The sequence below is a fragment of the Camelina sativa genome, chromosome 19, assembly GCF_030686135.1.
Source record: "Camelina sativa cultivar CO46 ecotype springtype chromosome 19, ASM3068613v1".
Taxonomy (NCBI): domain Eukaryota; kingdom Viridiplantae; phylum Streptophyta; class Magnoliopsida; order Brassicales; family Brassicaceae; genus Camelina; species Camelina sativa.
Window position 1 is genome coordinate 1780819 of NC_141898.1, and position 17589 is coordinate 1798407.

A 17589-nucleotide genomic window follows, 5' to 3' on the forward strand; every position below is an offset into this window, starting at 1 on the left:
TAATGCGATTTGATTGGAGTGAAAAGATCAGGTATAAATTATTGGACAATAGTTTATATCATCATCACCATTTGTATAACAATACAAATTACCCGGTTTATATCTTAGTAACTTGCACACAATTGTAGATTTATGAATGATCTTTATTGTGAAACATTGAATTGAACTCGTGATAGTATTTTTATCTTAAAATATATGAAATATGATAAATAACAAGATGCGAGACGGTGATTGGATGAACGTGAAGATCTTCAGCAGTTGACAAACGCGTAGTTAACAATTAAGTGCCCACGAGCGTATCCCTGACCGTTAGTATCAAGCCGCCTGAAAACGCCGTCATCTAAGTCCAAACCGCCGTTACTACACTGATCAACGATTCTCACCGTCGCTTGTGTTCCCGTTGCAGTATTCGTTACCTGCGTTTGCATATGTTTTGTTTTTTTTTTGCATATTTGATATTAATTAAATACATGACACGTGAAAATTTGCTATTTATGTAATTGGTGTTTGTAAAACGCGATTAGAGTGACTTACCCTTAAGCATCTTCCACAAGAATCACGGCCTCGCGGTCCGACTGGACCGCAGAAAGCTGTCCAACCGTACTTCCTACGCCATTCGATTGGGAGGTTTCCTTTCCATGTTGAGCAATAGGCACTTACTTTATAAAGGTCCCAACCATTTTGCTCGGGATAATAGTAATGGTAAGTTGCTCTTACATTAGTAGCGGTTTGAGCTGCTGCTTTAGCCGCAAATGCGCATAGGAAAACAAACATGCATATGCTAAGTCTTGCCATTGGCGATCTTTATGTGTTTGTACTTTAAAAATGTGTTGTGATATAATCAAAGATGGACGAACAAATATATAGGAAAATTGTTTTCATAGAATAAATAAATTGCTATACTAGATTTTTTGTCACATTGTGAATAATTTTGTTAGGGTATGAATATTCAATGGATGACTAGTTTGTGTGGGGATATCTATGGCGGCTTTGATAGGATATAAATTAGTTAATGAGGATTTTGATACCATTAAGAAAAGTTCAAGTAGTTTATATGAATTTTGTGAATGATTCAGGTTAAAAATATCATATTGTATAGATAGAAAAATACACTTTCCAAAATGTTTGGATTGAAATATACCAAAATAATTGCTAGGTTCTTAGGGCTATTAATTCAAATACAACCACCAGCCATGTCAACTTATTCGAAACATATTGTATATATTTATACAAACACGTGTGGTTAGATCTTAACATCGTTAAAAGATTCGTGACGTACGTTAAGAACAGTTAAGCCGCATGTTTAAAATTTGGAACAATTTAGATATTAAATAGTTTTATGCGTAGATGAGGTATTTTTCTTCCAACTAAAAAGAGTACTAAACGTCCAAATAAAAAATTAGATAAAATATTTTTTTTGTTTTTCCCCCTTTTACAAAAAAAACCTTTTTATCAGGTTTTTTTTATCTCAACAACAAAATCCTATTAATTTAAGAACTTAATAACATATTAATTCTGAAATAATATTATGAATCCTAATCTTATTATGAATTTATATATGATAAAATAAGTTGTTCTTAGTACTAATTCATTTAACATAATCTAAATTTACTTGAATCTTTTCTTATAAATTAATATAATCGTCAAAAAAAATTAATATATAAATTAATCTTCAACACTTATATCAAATAAAATGAAGTGTGCAAGCTATTTTTATCACTGAAGTATAAATGATCATCTATTATTTCGATAAAAACATTAATAAATACATTTTGAGACAAAAAGAACAAAGTTTGTACAATTTAAAAAAAAAAAACTAGATGTATATATTTAAGTTGTTTTTATTACAAAACATTAGTTTCAAGAAGGGAGTATAAAATTAGTTTATTACTACTTCACCAATATACTACAAATTTAAAGTGCATTGAAAATTTTTAATTATCAAGAGTCTTTTTCACAATCATGTAAACGAATAATTTAAATAATTTCTCAATAAATATATTAACAATTGTATGTACATTTTATATATAATTGTCCTTACTTTGTTGTTGTACTGATGACAAATTCCACCATACCCAACAAGTACGTATGTATCAAACGCTGACAAATGAATCAACAGTAGAAGTTTAGCTTAACTTACCGTCAGTAAATCTAGAATATGGAGATCACTGAAAGAGGTTACTGCGAGCAACCACCATAGATATAAATATTTATGTCCTTGTAAGAAGCAATAGCATGAAAAGATCTTGGAGATGGTGGTGAACCACTGCAAAAGTTTTACACAAGTTAGTTAGAACATAACAATTAACTATTAAAGAAGACAGACATATGGTGACTTACATGGTTTTTTTCTCTTCCCAGGTCATGATATTTAAATCAAGCATATGACAATCGTTTAAAGGCAAACTCTTCAAATCATGCCCGCCAAACATCATCAAAGAGTTACTTATGATTGTGACCGCCCCATCATATAAATTCTCATTGAAGTCATGAGGCTCCAATGGGCTAAACTTTTTGTTCCATATGAATGTAGCATTTTCTTCACTTCTCCATAACCTTGTTACCTTGCTAAAGTTTTGTTGTATATATGTTGGTTTTGCTTTTTTTTTTTCCTTATCTTGAGATTTGTGGTTTTTGGATTTTTAATTTCTTGCTCGCTTGAATATTCTTGGTTTGAAAATATTTAGTTATTTGTGTAAGGAATATGCAAAGGGATCATTGATACATGTTCTTTTTTTTGTTTACTAAATTGCTATACCAAAATATTTTGTCACATTGTGAATAATTTTGTTAGGGTATGAATATTCAATGGATGACTAGTCTGTGTGGAGATGTCTATGGCGGCTTTGCGAGCTTTGTGGTGGAAATTGGAAGTTTTAAGAGGAAATAAGATTGATCATTTATTAGAGGGGACAGATGTATATATGTTATGTCTCTTTAGTCTTTAGGGGTTATCGCATCGTACGGGGTCCCAATTTTTAAGTATTCGGAATTTTTGGATCAGTGAATGGATATCAAATTTGATTACTTCCTTGCTGTCGCCGGTATGTAACTTACGGATGCAAATATTTGCATAGATTAACCGTTATATTAAAACCCAATTATCACTTTATTCCTTAACAAATATAATTTCCACATACCTTATTTTATTTTTTTATGAAAGATAAGACATGGTGGCATTTATTTTCGTCTTATTAGCATATATATATAATAAGGAGATATATATGCGCTATATATATGAAAAGAATATCATTAATAGATGAACCTGATGAAGATCTTCAGCAGTTGACAAACTCGTAACTGACAATCAAGTGCCCACGAGCGTATCCCTGACCATCAGTATCAAGCTGCTTGAAAACGCCGTCGTCTAAGTCCAAACCGCCGTTACTACACTGATCAACGATTCTCACCGTTGCTTGTGCTCTTGTCGCAGTATTCGTTACCTGTGTATTGTTTTTGGTTATTAATGATATTACGTTTAAGACGCTGCGAAGCATTAAACGGAATAGGATATGTATGTGACACATGCCCACTATTTCTATTTTCTATACATGAAAACGACGTTTGCTTCAAAACGTGATTTGTGAAAGAGATAAAATTAGTGACTTACTCTTAAGCATTTACCGCAAGAGTCACCACCGGTCGGTCCAACTGGACCACAGAAAGCAGTCCAGCCGTACCTCTGACGCCACTCAAGCGGTTGGTTCCCATCCCACGTTGAGCAATACGCACTTACTCGGTAAAGATCCCAGTTGTTTTGTGCAGGATTGTAGAAATGGTAAGTTGCTCTTACGCTAGGAGCGGATTGAGCGGCTGCTTTGGCCGCAAAGGCACATAGCAACACAAACACACATATGCTAATATTTCTTGACATTCTTTTTCTCCGTTATTTTAGTGTTTCTTTAATTAATCTATGATAGATAGAAATAGAATAAAGAATTAATGAAACTCTATTTATAGAAAACATATACTATGATTTGACTAGTTTAGCCTAACAAAAAGTTTTGACCGTTGTGTTTGGCTTTGAGTTGAATATTCAATGTTCTTACTTCTTACTATTCTTTGTAGACGTTTATAGTCGTGTGTTTTGGGTTATGGAAAATGAAAAAATTGACGTAGTAAGAAAATAAAAATGAAAATAAAAATCTAAATCTGCAACATTGTAGCTTAAGTGGCCTTCTTCTTAGACATTGATTGGCTATATGGCCGTCTACAATAATAGGCTTTCTCTCCTCGCTATCATATAGGAAATTAAAATTAAATTTTTCTTTTTTAAAAAAGAAGGAAATATCGACTTGCGTTCGTTTAATAGATTTGTTGTATCTAGCCTAGGCATGTCAATTAGGGTTTTAGCCCACGGGCTGGCCCGGCCCGGCCCTGAAAAACACCAGGCTCGGATTTCAATATATATGTCCAGAAAAAATCAGGTGTTTCGGGTTCAGTCCGTTTGGACAATAGGGTTTTTTGGGCTTACTCCGACTGGGTTCGGGCCAGCCCAAAAAATCCTTTAACAAATATATTTGTACGTTTTTGTTAATATTTTTGTTTGATTACAATATTTGATTAATAATTTATTGTAAATAAAGTTGTAAACTCTAATCCTAGTTTTCATATTTACTTAATTGTCATACTTAATACTTTAAAATTTTTTATCTATGATGTTTTATATGAATTATATATTGGTTTATTTGGTTAAAGTATCGAAATTTTATTTAGTTTTCAACTTTTTCTATTAAATTGAGTTGGTTGTATTGAATATAGATGAGTTATTAAATTTTTGATTGATTTATTTTATAGTACACATTCAAACACTACTTTTTAAGGCTTATAAGTTTGAATTTTTGATCGGTAAGATAAGCCCGAAAAGCCTTGTAGCCCTGTTAGGGTCAGGCTCGGGCTTTGAAATATAGGCTCGAAAATATTTCGGACCGGGCTCAAAACATATGCGAGCTTTACGGATTTCGGGCCGGCCGGACCAACCCGATTGACACTCCTAAATTCCAGCCCACGGTGATTAGTCGGTTTACTCGGTTATTGGAAATGACTTTGCCCCTTGTTTCCCTATCCAATGGTTGAGCAAAGGAGTGACCAATATCATAGATTTGACTAAGCTGATGGCGAGGTGCTGTTCAATATTTTGAATGCCTAAATGATGCCAATCTACTAAAATTCAGGTTAGTTTGACGCAAATTTAACATTCACCATTTCTATATTAATTAAATAAATTAATACAAACTTGAATACTAGTGAAGAAATGTGAATTTTCAACTGTTTTTTTAAAAAAAAAAAAATTTGTCAACCTTTTTAAATTATAAACATTTCTTTTTGTTATTAGTTTTATTACAAGTATTTCTGTTATCTATAATCGATAAAAATACCTTTCGACAACAACAAAAAAAATATCAACAAAACTACCTAAAGACTGAGGAAAGACGAGACAAAGTTTACCAACTTGCCATTTTCCAGTGAAAACGTGCACGTCTTTGCCAAGACCACCGTTGACAATACATATCTGATCTCGCGTCATTTTGATCCTAGAAAATTCGATATATAGGTCACCTTATCCATTAGTATTCCTTTATCTATAGTTTTTTTATTCAATTAATATCCTGGTAATAACATGCACTGCCGAAGAAGTATCGATCTTTCATATAATAATATCGGGAAGTTCCTTAATTATTTATGCGAAACATATATCCTAGACACAGAAGTCTTTATTGTATGTGTAGACCGATATAACACCTCGAAATCATTACATAATATCGAACGCGATCAGTGGCCGAAACACACAGATCGCTTTTAGAATCAGGCTGCCCAATGAGTTCATTAATCCCCACAATTAACAAACTGGTAGTCAACAATGAGATGGCCTTGCTGATAGCCATTACGATCGGTGTCTATTTGATTAAACATTGCGACATCCAAATCCAATCCTCCATTGCTACATTGGTCCACTATTCTCACCGTTACTGCAGCATTTGTTCTTGTGTTTCTCACCTGTATTCATTTATACACACCGCTGTTAATCACTATATTTATCGGTCATATATATATATAACAAGCTAAAGTACGATTTTAAAGTTGAAGTACATTATAATATCTTTTAAAAATGTATATAATAATTAATCAGGTTCTTACTGGATTTTGCTGAATTTGCATGTAAAAAAAAACATGCTAATAACAAGATATGAAAGTAAATTAAAAAAAAAATACTAATTGATCTGTTAACTTTGATCCTAATATTAAAATATAAAAAAATTACTAATTGATCTGTTAACTTTGATCCTAATATTAAAATAATCTGTCAAAATCATACTTATTTTAGGTATAAAAAGGATTTGGAAATAATATTTGAGGTGCCTATTTTCAGTTAGTTTGGATTAAAAGCAGATTTAGTTGGATCATGTTCTATATAAAGATCAATTTAAAAAAAAAAGATAATTTAACATACCCTTAAGCATTTGCCGCAAGAAGCTTGACCACGAGGTCCAGCCGGTCCGTAGAAGGCAGTCCAGCCATACTTGCTCCGCCACGCGTACGGCTTATCAGCATCCCACGTGGAGCAGTAAGCACTCACGGCTCTCAGATCCCAATTGTTCTGCGCCGGATTGTAAATATGGTAACTGGCGCGTACGTTCTTGGCGCTCTCACCTGCACCGCTAGGTCCGCTACCCCCACAATTGCTCTGGCAGTTATTGGCCGGAGAACAATACTCTGGCGTGGTGCCGCAATACCCGTACTGGCTGCAGCAGATGTTACCGGGACAAGTACGACCACCAGCTTGACGGCCGCATTGTTGTCCCGCCACCGTGGCCGCGGTGTATGATAAAAGTATGATGGTTATGCAAAGTCTGATATTCATGATCGGTAGGTTTTTGTATTCTTGGTGGTCTAATGCATGTGTCTATATATATACATATGAATATATTATATATAATAGTAATGTTTTTCTTGTGATTTTAGTTTTACCCAATTGATTTAATTACATACGTTAGAGATAACGTGTTTAACCATAACCATATGCTATACGCATGAACGTTAAATATATAATACTACCTGGATATTTATTTTTTAATTTGTTGGAAACTGTATATATTACTTATGTTGTTAAATTTTTAAAATTGTAAGTGGTTTTAATTTCCTCTGAAATTAAAGTAATTTGGAAATTCGTAAACTTTTTAATCATTGGAAAAGACAATTAAACTAAAAAGTGATATAATTTGGAAAAAAAATCCATGGCATAAACTCTTATACGAGTAATTAAGATGGCGTGATGGATATGAGTGTCTAGAACCGTCGATATTCTTTAAACGGGAGCTTAACTGGTCAATGTCATATAATCGGACGGTGTAATACAAGGAAGCATTGTGTGTATACTCGTACATCTAGATACAGATGATGACTAATGAAACAGGCGGCTAATTGTGAATGGTTTTGTTCGTAGAAGAAAATAGCAGCCTTGGACCTTTGGTAGATAAGAGTCGCTCTCATTGACAATAACTATTGTATTGATTCGTTCATTTGACTAATCAAAGTCTACATGATCGATCCATTGATTTTGTCAATTTTGGATTATTTTAAGTATTTTTAATTCGCTGAGCAGCGTAAAATGGCTTCTATGGTGGTGGTGCGTAAAGAAACAATGGTTCCATACAACTCCTCGTAATAATTGTTTTGGTGACAATACAACAGATAAATTTTCCACTTTGACACCTAGAGAGGCCTCTGAATGTTGAATTCAGTCAAGTCAACTCGAGTTGTTTGTTTGTGGGCTTAATGGGCCATACGGGCTGGTTAAACGAAACTGAGCCCATATCAAGTCCGTTTCGAATTGGTTACAACTTACAACTTGCAAGGATAAACCAGCGAATAAGAGAGAAGACGAGTGGAACTGTGGATGAGTGTGTACGTTACGTACGTACGTAGGCCATATCATATATAGCCCACATCTTTGCCGATCCCCCTTTTCTCGCAATGATTTAAAATTCTAACTATGATTCTGCCCATATATGAAAGATTTATTTCAATTACATATTATTAACAATAGAGCCTCAAACGACGATGTTCTCCAAAAAGGCTCTAAGAGATTGAAGCCCAGCTCAAGTCCACCAGCATCCAAGCCCACTTCGCACCAACGGAAACCTGCAGCTGGACAAGACTAGAGAACATTCTAGAGAACGGTAAAGCCCCTGTTATCCTACTCTTCGCTCTTATGCTCACAACAAATTTGATCCTCGGTCTCTCAAATGCATTTTTCTCGGTTACACAGAAAAGTACAAAGGTTACCGCTGTTTTTATCCTCCCACGGGCCGTGTCTACTTGAGCAGACATGTGATATTTGATGAAGGATCATTCCCTTTTGCTGATACTTATGCTTCTTCACAACAGTTTGTTCCCACACCGTTGTATATTGCTTAGCTCAAATGTTCTCTTATCGAGACTCCTGATCAAGTAGAGTCTGAAACTGCTATAACAGCTCTAAGAGATATCGAGCCTCCTGCACTCACTACTGATATCGAGACTCCTGCATTGCTTCCTGCTACTGAGATTCCTGCAACATCGCTTTCAGCTCCTGAAATTGTTTCCCCTGTTTCTCATCCTGTTGCTATGGCCATTGGTGATGGGGAATGTACTGGGTGTACGACAAGCTTAGACCTTGTTCCTATAGGCAACAGCATTATCTCATCACCGACTCAGCCATTCACAACAGACTCCGCAGTTTCAAATGAGCAAACAACTGAATCCACTCATCCCATGGTCACACGATTAAAAGCAGGTATCAGTAAACCAAACCAACGGTATGCTCTTCTCTCCCACAAAGTATCTTATCCACTGCCTACAACAGTAATTGAAGCTCTACAAGATGAAAGATGGACAAATGCTATGGGTGAAGAGATGGGAAACTGTAAAGCAACCGGTACATGGTCCCTTGTTCCTCCTACACCAGATATGCATGTGTTAGGCTCCAAATGGGTATTCAGAGTAAAACTTCATGCAAATGGAAGCTTAGATAAGTTTAAAGCTTGATTAGTAGCTCAAGGTTTTAACCAAGAAGAGGGTATCGATTATCTTGAGACATACAGTCCAGTGGTTCGTACTCCTACAGTTCGAGCAGTTCTCCATGTTGCCACACTTTTAAATTGAGAACTCAAACAAATGGATGTTCGAAATGCATTTCTTCATGGAGACCTCACAGAAACCGTTTATATGAAACAACCTGCCGGTTTCATAGACAAAGATCATCCTGATCATGTCTGCTTACTACACAAATCACTCTATGGACTGAAACAGGCTCTAAGAGCTTGGTTTGACAAATTCAGCAATTTCTTGCTTGAATTTGGTTTCTTCTGCAGCATTCCAGATCCTTCCCTCTTCATATGTGCTAAGAATAATGATGTTATTTTTTTGCTTCTCTATGTTGATGATATGGTGATTACAGGGAACCCCTCTGCTCTTCTCAACAGCCTCCTTGAAGAGCTCAACAAACAGTTTTGGATGAAGGATTTGGGTCAACTGCACTACTTCCTTGGCATTCAGGCTCATTTTCATCCTGGAAGTTTGTTCCTTTCTCAACAAAAGTATGCTGAGGATCTTCTCATTACAGCTGCAATGGCAAACTGCTCTCCCGTTGCCACTCCTCTACCACAACAATTAAGCAAAGCTCCTAATCATCATAAACTTTTTGACAATCCAAAGTACTTCAGAAGCCTTGCTGGGAAGCTTCAATACTTGACTCTCACACGACCGGATGTGCAGTTCTCTGTTAACTATGTGTGTCAAAAAATGCATGCTTCTACTGTCTCTGATTTCCAACTCCTCAAACGCATACTCTGATACATTAAAGGCACCACCACAATGGGCATATCCCTCAGCAACAAGACAACTTGCAAGTTGCGAGTCTACAGCGACAATGATTACAATGGCTATCAAACAAGCAGTCGTTCCACTGGTGGTTTCTGCACTTTTCTCGGGAATACTCTCATCTCCTGGTCCTCAAGAAAACAGCCTACAGTCTCCAAAAGCTCGACAGAGGCAGAGTATAGAGCCATGTCTGAAGCCACATCTGAGATCACTTGGCTTGTGAATCTTCTTAAGAGCCTCGGCGTTCCTCAGTTTGAGACACCAAAGTTGTTTTGTGATAATCTCTCTGCCGTATACTTGACTGCCAATCCAAGTTTTCATGCTCGCACCAAACACGTTGCCACTCACTACCATTATGTTAGAGAGCAGGTGGCTTTTGGAAATCTCATTGTCAATCACATACCTGCAGCGTACCAACTCGCTGATATTTTCACCAAATCGCTTCCGCAACAAGCTCTCCGAAAAAAACTTGGTGTCGTTGTTCCACCTACTCCAAGTTTGCAGGGGAGTATTAACAATAGAGCCTCAAACGACGACGTTCTGCAAACAGGCTCTAAGAGATTGAAGCCCAGCTCAAGCCCACCAGCATCCAAGTCCACTTCGCACCAACGGAAACCTGCAGCAAGAGACAAAGTTCTTACACAACCTGCAACAAGTGACAAAACTGAGTCTCTTACACAACCTGCAACAAGAGACAAACAGAATGCTGCAGGTACGGAGTTGATCATGCAAAACAGGTTTGAGCTCCTTGAATCATGCGATGAAGATGCCAAGTGACAAACATCCCAATCACTACAGCTGGACAAGACTAGAGAAAATTCTAGACACTAGGTTAAACCTTGTGTAACACTATAAAAGAGCTTGACCTTTGTAACAAGAAATTAAGGATTGAAATAATAATAAAACAATCTTTCAAATCTTTTTACTTTCTTCACATATGACCTATAATATAATTCAACTCTGTTTTTCTATATCTATGTTATTCATAATTTGACATAGCCTACTTTATCTTTCGAATCAAGGCGATGTGACGGTGCTTGATTCACACCATATGAGCTCTCAAAATTTATTCCTTTGTGATATGATATTTTGTTTGCCGAAACTTCGCCAGCATTTTCCTCGCTAAAATCAACAACTCACAATTACTTTTATTGTGAAACTTGATTTCGTCTATTTGACTAAGTGGATCTTCATCTTAGAACACTTCTTGAATCTTTCACTTTCTTTTGTTAATTCGTACCAGCGTATTTGTTCGTAAGCAGCCATTTTTTTAACATCTTTTACAACCAATTGGTGAGTTGATCAAATTTTATCAAAAAAAATAGTTAAATAAAGATGTAATTAATAAAGCACTATCATCGTTCCATTGTTTGTTTTGTTGAGGCGATGGATGTCGATGACAGCGTAAAGCATCAATAATGGAGCATACATATTAAAGAAGACATTATTAATTTATTTAGAATACATTAAAGTATTGTCCCCCAACAACTCTACAGTCTACACTATCCACATGCTCTTGCCCTTTCCACCACCCACATCACCTTGATCTATATTGTAGTTTCTCATATATGTTTCAACCAAAAAACGTTAATTGTAACTAATTTTGTAAAACAAGTAAATTGAATTTTGGGTTCTTTGTGTGTATCTGTCTAATGTTCATTGTTGGTCTTGATCAAGTTCTATTGATACGAAAATACTATTCAACTTCAATTTGTTGTTGGTTCTTACGACTACTTAACCTTTTCATGGCATTTTAGTCCACTTATTGAAATGTTACTATTTACTAATATCAAAAATTAACAATAGTATAATTTTAAGATGGTTGTAAATGAAAAAATTAATGAGTTTACAATGCATAACATAACAAGTAATTATGAGAACTATAAACGTGAATAGTAATTTTGACACGTCAAAGTAACACATTAAGATGCCTTACGGACACTGACCATATAGACAACACGATAAATGCGTAAAAACAAAAATTGTTTTAAACGAAAATAGATGCAACCTAATAAAATATACATGTTTATATATATGCATATATATAATACATATAACAAAAACGGTTTTAAAAAAAAAATTAAAAATGTAATACATCACAATATTAATATTATTATAACTTATTAATATCATACGCAAACTCCCTGCTCGGAACAGTAGTTTCGAGCCGGTTTGGCTTTTCTCGGTTTGAGATATCCAACCGATCGAACCGGTCTTTCTTTCCTTTTTTGGGTAAGAACAAGAAATGTCGTCAAGAACTCTCAGCTTCTGTTCTTGCACTTTTCTAATGCCCTTGGAGCTGCAATTTATATAGATAGAAAATTTGTATGAGCAAATAATTACAAACTAAATCCTTAAAAACTTATAGTATGCACAAATCAATTTTAGATTTTTAAAAAATACTAACCAAGTCCGATTGCTTCTGATCCCTTCATTATTCGTATACGTTTGCATGAATCAACAAACATCCTAAAATAGAATCCAAACGAACCGTAAATAAATATTTGCACTATATATATAATTCACGTATAATTAAAGATATAAAATTAATGTAATTGGAAGATATATAAAAAAATTGAATACTCACTCCCATGGTACGTCTCCTACGAGCATCCAGTCACCATCTTTATCTTCATAAGTTGGAACATAATCTGATCCGTTTAGAAGATCGATCAATTTACTCTCGTTCAGAAAATCTTTCATTCCTTGTGGTCCATAGTTGCCTGAATATTTTTTAAAATAAAATTTAATTGACAAATATATAATAAAAAGAATTAGTAGATGTATAAGTTATATATTGACTTCTTTTTTTTTACCTATGGTAAAAGAGCTGAACATTTTGCTCAAGGCGTTGGATAGATCTTGGTAAGTTTTGTAGAGTTTCAGGTCGATTTTTCTTAGGTACGGTGCGCCGTCCATGCTAACCTTCACGTAAGCCGCAGCGGCACATGCGGAGGCGGATGAAGTGGCTCCACTGCTGCCGGGAGTCTTATCGTTTCCTTCAACGGCATCTCCGGTGATCGGTTTTTGGCCGGACATGACGTTCTTGCGGAAAGATCGTACCGGTGGCCATCCCACAACTTGTGTCCTGAAATTCCGTATTAATTTGTTATTATTATTATTTCTCAATAATATTTGTTAATTTCCTTTGTGAAAATGTTTGTAAATGATCTACTAGTTGTTTCACACGTGTCGGATGTTAGGTGGCTGTAGCTGTTCAAAAAACTATTTAAGCTTTTTGGTAGATAAAGTAAGATTCCATATGTTTTGTATTTTTCTTAATTCTTCCCGACCAAACCAAAACAAAGAAAAAAAATCAAACAGAACACTCAACCTAACTTGTATGCAAGGATATTTTGTTAATCACAACAAATACTATTTGTAAAACTATTCAGAACATGGAGCAAAACCAAAATAAAGCAATGAAAAATCAAAGATCTTACGAGAATCACTTGCATAGATATTCCGGGGTTCCCTAACCTAGCTAGTTAATCATGTTTAAGGCTTAGAGCGCATCCATCTCTAAATTATGACCGTTCTAGTATGCATAATCTAATTTTTCCGAATCTAGAAGCAAAAATATCAGTTGAGATTGGAATAAAAGTTTCTTACTTTGCTGGTGGTTTTACGACCTTCTCCTTCATATTCTCTAAATCAGCTTCGGAAACAGTCGATGAAAGATTCAGTTTGAGATCAACGGTCTCAGAAAATCCTCTTTTCCCATTATTTTTTACGGACATTTCTCCTCCGTGACTACCACCCGGCAGTCCTAACCTCAGCTCCGTCGCCTCAAAGTTAATCATATTTCTTTGATAATGATTATCAAACGAGTAACAAATCTGGTAATCCGACAACGAGTAAGAGATTCTTCGGCTTCTAGGGTTCTTTTGATATATAAAAAAAGTTAGAAGAGAGAAAGAGAGAGGATGTGAGATGTGTATAGAGAAACTAGAAACAAAGGGCTATATATTGGATCGTGTGTGGGTATAAAAATAAAATTATATATCAAAACTCATCATTGAGAGCGTGGTTTATTTGAACGGACGTGATACTGCCAGGTGGATGCTGGGATTGGTTGGACCGTAAAGAGTGTTGTCGGGAGAAGATGATGTCATGAATGGCGTCATTTTTTACCCTTGGGAATAATTGCGACCAAGCCAGTGGGCAAAGGCCAACTTGGCACAGTTTCTCCTTTCTGTTTCCAATTTATCCACCGAGAAATAAAATTTTAAAATAAAACTGTGCTGTATTATACAAAGTTAAATTACGAATTATGTTTAGTTTTTTTTTTTTTTAATTTACTAGTAGAAAAGGTATACATACATATAAATTCTTACAACAAAACATATATTTTTGTTAAAATAACAAGGAGAAAAAAGAGAAGAAAACTATTAATATCAATATATTAACAAAAGAGTGTTTTGTCGGAAAATATAATTTATTTAGTCGTGGACGTGATAAAATGGTCTATAATAAAAAAGGGAATAAAAATGACAGCTAAGACAATAAAGGACCCATAGATGGGAAAGAAATCGAAAGTTGTCAGCTTCAAACATGTGTTTTGATTCCATGGATTCGTTGTCCTTCTTCCTATGGGGTCCGCCATTCACAATGCCTATGCTATGCTCACCCCCTTTCTTTTTTTTTTTTTTTCCTTTCTAAATTGCTTAATTTCTCATAATTATATTAATGTAAATTGCCGAGCCGACAAAAAAAAAATGAAAATAAATCAAATTTTGAATTTGAGATAAACTAAAAGTCCTGGTCTGCCATAGCGTTTTCGTACTCTGCTTCCCACCATGTGCATCTGTCTCAGCTCTACTAAGTTTATGGATTATTGAAGTCAATATAAAATTAGCGGTTATGTTATTCAATAAATTGTGAATAATTAAACATGATTAGTTATCTGTATTATAATGTGATTAGGAAACATTCCTTCCGATATGATTAGGCTGGATATAGTATAACGTTGGGAATAACTTTAACCTAATGCAATTTTCTTGTCTTTAAAAAAAAAGAAAGGAAGTGTTTAATGCTAACTAATTCTTAATTAGTATTATGTCTATTGGATTAAAATCTTCGGTGGGAAAGGCCAAAACATGAAACTATTCAACAGTGGTTAAGTGCAGTTGACGTGGTAATTTTTTGAATGAAAATCATATTGAACTAAAGGAATCTTATTGGCTGAGAGAAATAAAGACATCAGTTCCTCATAACCACTGTAAAATAATCGCTATAATCTATATACTTTCGTAGTTTTGAAGATTAGCTATTAAACAGTCTAATTACTTTCTCATCATTTTGTCACGCGCAATCATGATCATTATTCGATAATGATCTGTTAGTGCGGTATGATATGAGGATTGAGGGGTATCTATATATACAATATTTCGAGCACACAAGTTTTTACATATTGAAAATATATAGATATAATTAAATCTATAATATGAAATGTCAGTTTCTGTTTCATTATGTCAACATGTCAATCAGGGTGTAAGAAAGAAAAAAGTCCTCTATTCCATCAAACGCGATTACGTAAATGAGAAAAAGCCTTAAAATCATATAGAAGGCAAAGACTTCGAGTTTTAATGATATTATACAATTTTTTTCTCTCTTAAATGGTCAACCATGTGGGTATGGCGGGACATGTCATGCCCATGTCGTCAACCATATTAATAAGGTTACTAGCATTTTCGAGAAGGAGCATAATAATATTAGCGTCAATAGATAAATTGCTCCTTGGAAATTTATTAAAACATAACAAAATAGAATAACATAGCATAATGATCGTCAACATCATTTATTGATAAACATCATCATCATGTCCATGCATCATTACGATGGAAGAATCTGATCTAAAAATAATGAAGGCCAAATTGACAACGACTTCATCTTAATCTACATGCCAATTATTTTATAATTTAAATTGCTAATTAGTAATTACGGTGTTTTTATTACACTGATGAACATCGCGAAAATCGTTACTGTTTATAATACATACCCCTTCTCGTATAAAAAAGTCACATGTAAACGTGAGGACGAGGAGATAAATGGGTCCACCTGGGCCTGAAAACACCAACCCCTATATAACCAGCGATAGAGAGATGTATACATGCACCCTCCTCGTGTGGGCTGGGTCCAGTGAAAAAATCCATGTCTTGTATTTCACTGGCCAATAACATCACAGGTTCACTCGTGTGCAATGCAACCCTTCGACAAAGTATTAAATTTAATGCATGAATATGGATAAGAGTCAAATGTGTCTCTGATCGTCTTAACGATGTCAACGTCTTCCCCAACCTTACCGTGTCCTTGCAACTACCCACACCTCTTCCAATTTTTCTTACATTTATTTTTCCAATAGAACTGAAAGAGTATTAATTACAAACATTCATATCTGTCAGATACATCAAAAGTTACTTTTTCAAAACTTAATAAATCGCCGTTTGATCTTTGACATCAGATGGTTAAATAATAGTATTTTTTTCAAAAATCGTTCAGAAGATTTCTTTCAACCCGGGTATGTAACTTATACCTGAACGTTCGCATCTACTAATAACTAATAACCATCTCACGTCTTCGTCCATATGAATACGATGGTTTGGTTCAGCTTGGACACACTACTACCAAAATTATGTTTCTTGTCAAAATTAGATTGAGAAAAACAATTCTTATCCATAGTGCAAGATATTAGTTGTAATTCACTATGACTAGCTTTGATTAAGATATTCACTCTGGAATTTGGTTGAGTATTAGTTTATAATTTTTATTATTATTTAACAACAAAATGCTGGTGTTAGTTTTTGTTTTAATTCAGCTAAGCAAATAATCGAAGAAACTGAATGATAAACATTTCATCGGTTGTCTATAGGTCTATTGTATTATCAGGATATGTAATGCAATGCATACACGATAGGATAACATGCATGGCTTAGCCTTAAAGTGAAACACAAGCAAAACCATAGATTTATTCATGGGAACTGGTTGATATAAGTAGACCCAATTATATTAACATCTTCATAGAAACGGACCGCGCCACCACCGTGTCGACATCTGTGTGATATTTCACATCCCCGAGTGTACGGATTCACCGGAATACCGGATGTTAGGGTGGACATGCGTAGGAACGATCTGATGAGGATCACAAGGGATATCATGTCCCATTATTCGTGGATACCCAATTATTTTCCCAACCGTCATGTTCATGTTGCTTACGAACACAACATGCTATGAATATTAGCATAAACCTACGTGTGTGTATTTGTTCAAATAATTATGAAAGGAATGTATAATATGGTCTATTCAAAAATCAAAGCTATATTAATTTTTAATTGTTATTTACTTGAAAGGAGATTACGATAGAATGTTGAATTGACTGGTAGAAAATGGACCTATAGAATTCTTTTATAAGTAGTCCTTTTTGGACAAAGTAGTCAAAAGCTTTTTAGTTATGCATATGAACTCGATAAGTATAATATATCAATAGATTAAGTGTCATTTTTTTCCAATACTGCTTGGAAGTGAAAAACATTTTTCTATACAGTAATTTTCTAACACCAATAATTTGCAATTAAACATCATAAACTAGTTTGACAAAAAAAATAATCATAAACTAATAAAATCAAAAATACACAAAAAAAATTATAGACAAGTTTGTCAAATTCTTTTATAGACAACTTTTAGAATACATATATATGGCTAGGCCTTTTTTTGGCATTGGAATCGAAG

The 17589-nt window shown here is 34.6% G+C and overlaps 4 protein-coding genes across 4 annotated transcripts; all 4 read right to left on the bottom strand.

Annotated features, from left to right (window-relative positions):
- Positions 1-38: 38 nt before the first annotated feature.
- Positions 39-3348, bottom strand: LOC104764101 (pathogenesis-related protein PR-4). The gene is made up of 3 exons (XM_010487553.3): positions 2341-3348; positions 535-2266; positions 39-416 (listed from the first exon to the last, which is right to left on the bottom strand). The coding sequence occupies exons 2-3, from the start codon at positions 793-795 to the stop codon at positions 252-254; spliced, it is 426 nt and encodes a 141-aa protein (XP_010485855.1). The 5' UTR covers positions 796-2266; positions 2341-3348; the 3' UTR covers positions 39-251.
- LOC104764102 (pathogenesis-related protein PR-4) lies at positions 3086-3933 on the bottom strand. The gene is made up of 2 exons (XM_010487554.2): positions 3611-3933; positions 3086-3443 (listed from the first exon to the last, which is right to left on the bottom strand). Exons 1-2 carry the CDS (start codon positions 3872-3874, stop codon positions 3279-3281), a joined length of 429 nt encoding a protein of 142 aa, XP_010485856.1. The 5' UTR covers positions 3875-3933; the 3' UTR covers positions 3086-3278.
- A 1693-nt stretch (positions 3934-5626) lies between these two features.
- Positions 5627-7171, bottom strand: LOC104764103 (hevein-like preproprotein). The gene is made up of 2 exons (XM_019241547.2): positions 6452-7171; positions 5627-5997 (listed from the first exon to the last, which is right to left on the bottom strand). Exons 1-2 carry the CDS (start codon positions 6860-6862, stop codon positions 5827-5829), a joined length of 582 nt encoding a protein of 193 aa, XP_019097092.2. The 5' UTR covers positions 6863-7171; the 3' UTR covers positions 5627-5826.
- A 4656-nt stretch (positions 7172-11827) lies between these two features.
- LOC104764104 (auxin-responsive protein IAA16) lies at positions 11828-13986 on the bottom strand. Its single transcript, XM_010487556.3, has 5 exons — positions 13474-13986; positions 12678-12949; positions 12449-12584; positions 12269-12330; positions 11828-12160 (listed from the first exon to the last, which is right to left on the bottom strand). Exons 1-5 carry the CDS (start codon positions 13662-13664, stop codon positions 12123-12125), a joined length of 699 nt encoding a protein of 232 aa, XP_010485858.1. The 5' UTR covers positions 13665-13986; the 3' UTR covers positions 11828-12122.
- Between the last annotated feature and the right edge of the window lie 3603 nt (positions 13987-17589).

Bases quoted from the DNA above. Each gene is read 5' to 3' on its own strand.
- LOC104764104 (XM_010487556.3), bottom strand. From the start codon at position 13,664: ATGATTAACTTTGAGGCGACGGAGCTGAGGTTAGGACTGCCGGGTGGT. The intron at 12,950-13,473 runs GTAAGAAACTTT...ACGGAATTTCAG, and splicing joins GTCGTAAAACCACCAGCAAA to GACACAAGTTGTGGGATGGC. The intron at 12,161-12,268 runs GTTAGTATTTTT...TATAAATTGCAG, and splicing joins ATCAGAAGCAATCGGACTTG to CTCCAAGGGCATTAGAAAAG.
- LOC104764102 (XM_010487554.2), bottom strand. From the start codon at position 3,874: ATGTCAAGAAATATTAGCATATGTGTGTTTGTGTTGCTATGTGCCTTT. The intron at 3,444-3,610 runs GTAAGTCACTAA...AACAATACACAG, and splicing joins CTTGCGGTAAATGCTTAAGA to GTAACGAATACTGCGACAAG.
- LOC104764103 (XM_019241547.2), bottom strand. From the start codon at position 6,862: ATGAATATCAGACTTTGCATAACCATCATACTTTTATCATACACCGCG. The intron at 5,998-6,451 runs GTATGTTAAATT...AAATGAATACAG, and splicing joins CTTGCGGCAAATGCTTAAGG to GTGAGAAACACAAGAACAAA.
- LOC104764101 (XM_010487553.3), bottom strand. From the start codon at position 795: ATGGCAAGACTTAGCATATGCATGTTTGTTTTCCTATGCGCATTTGCG. The intron at 417-534 runs GTAAGTCACTCT...ATGCAAACGCAG, and splicing joins CTTGTGGAAGATGCTTAAGG to GTAACGAATACTGCAACGGG.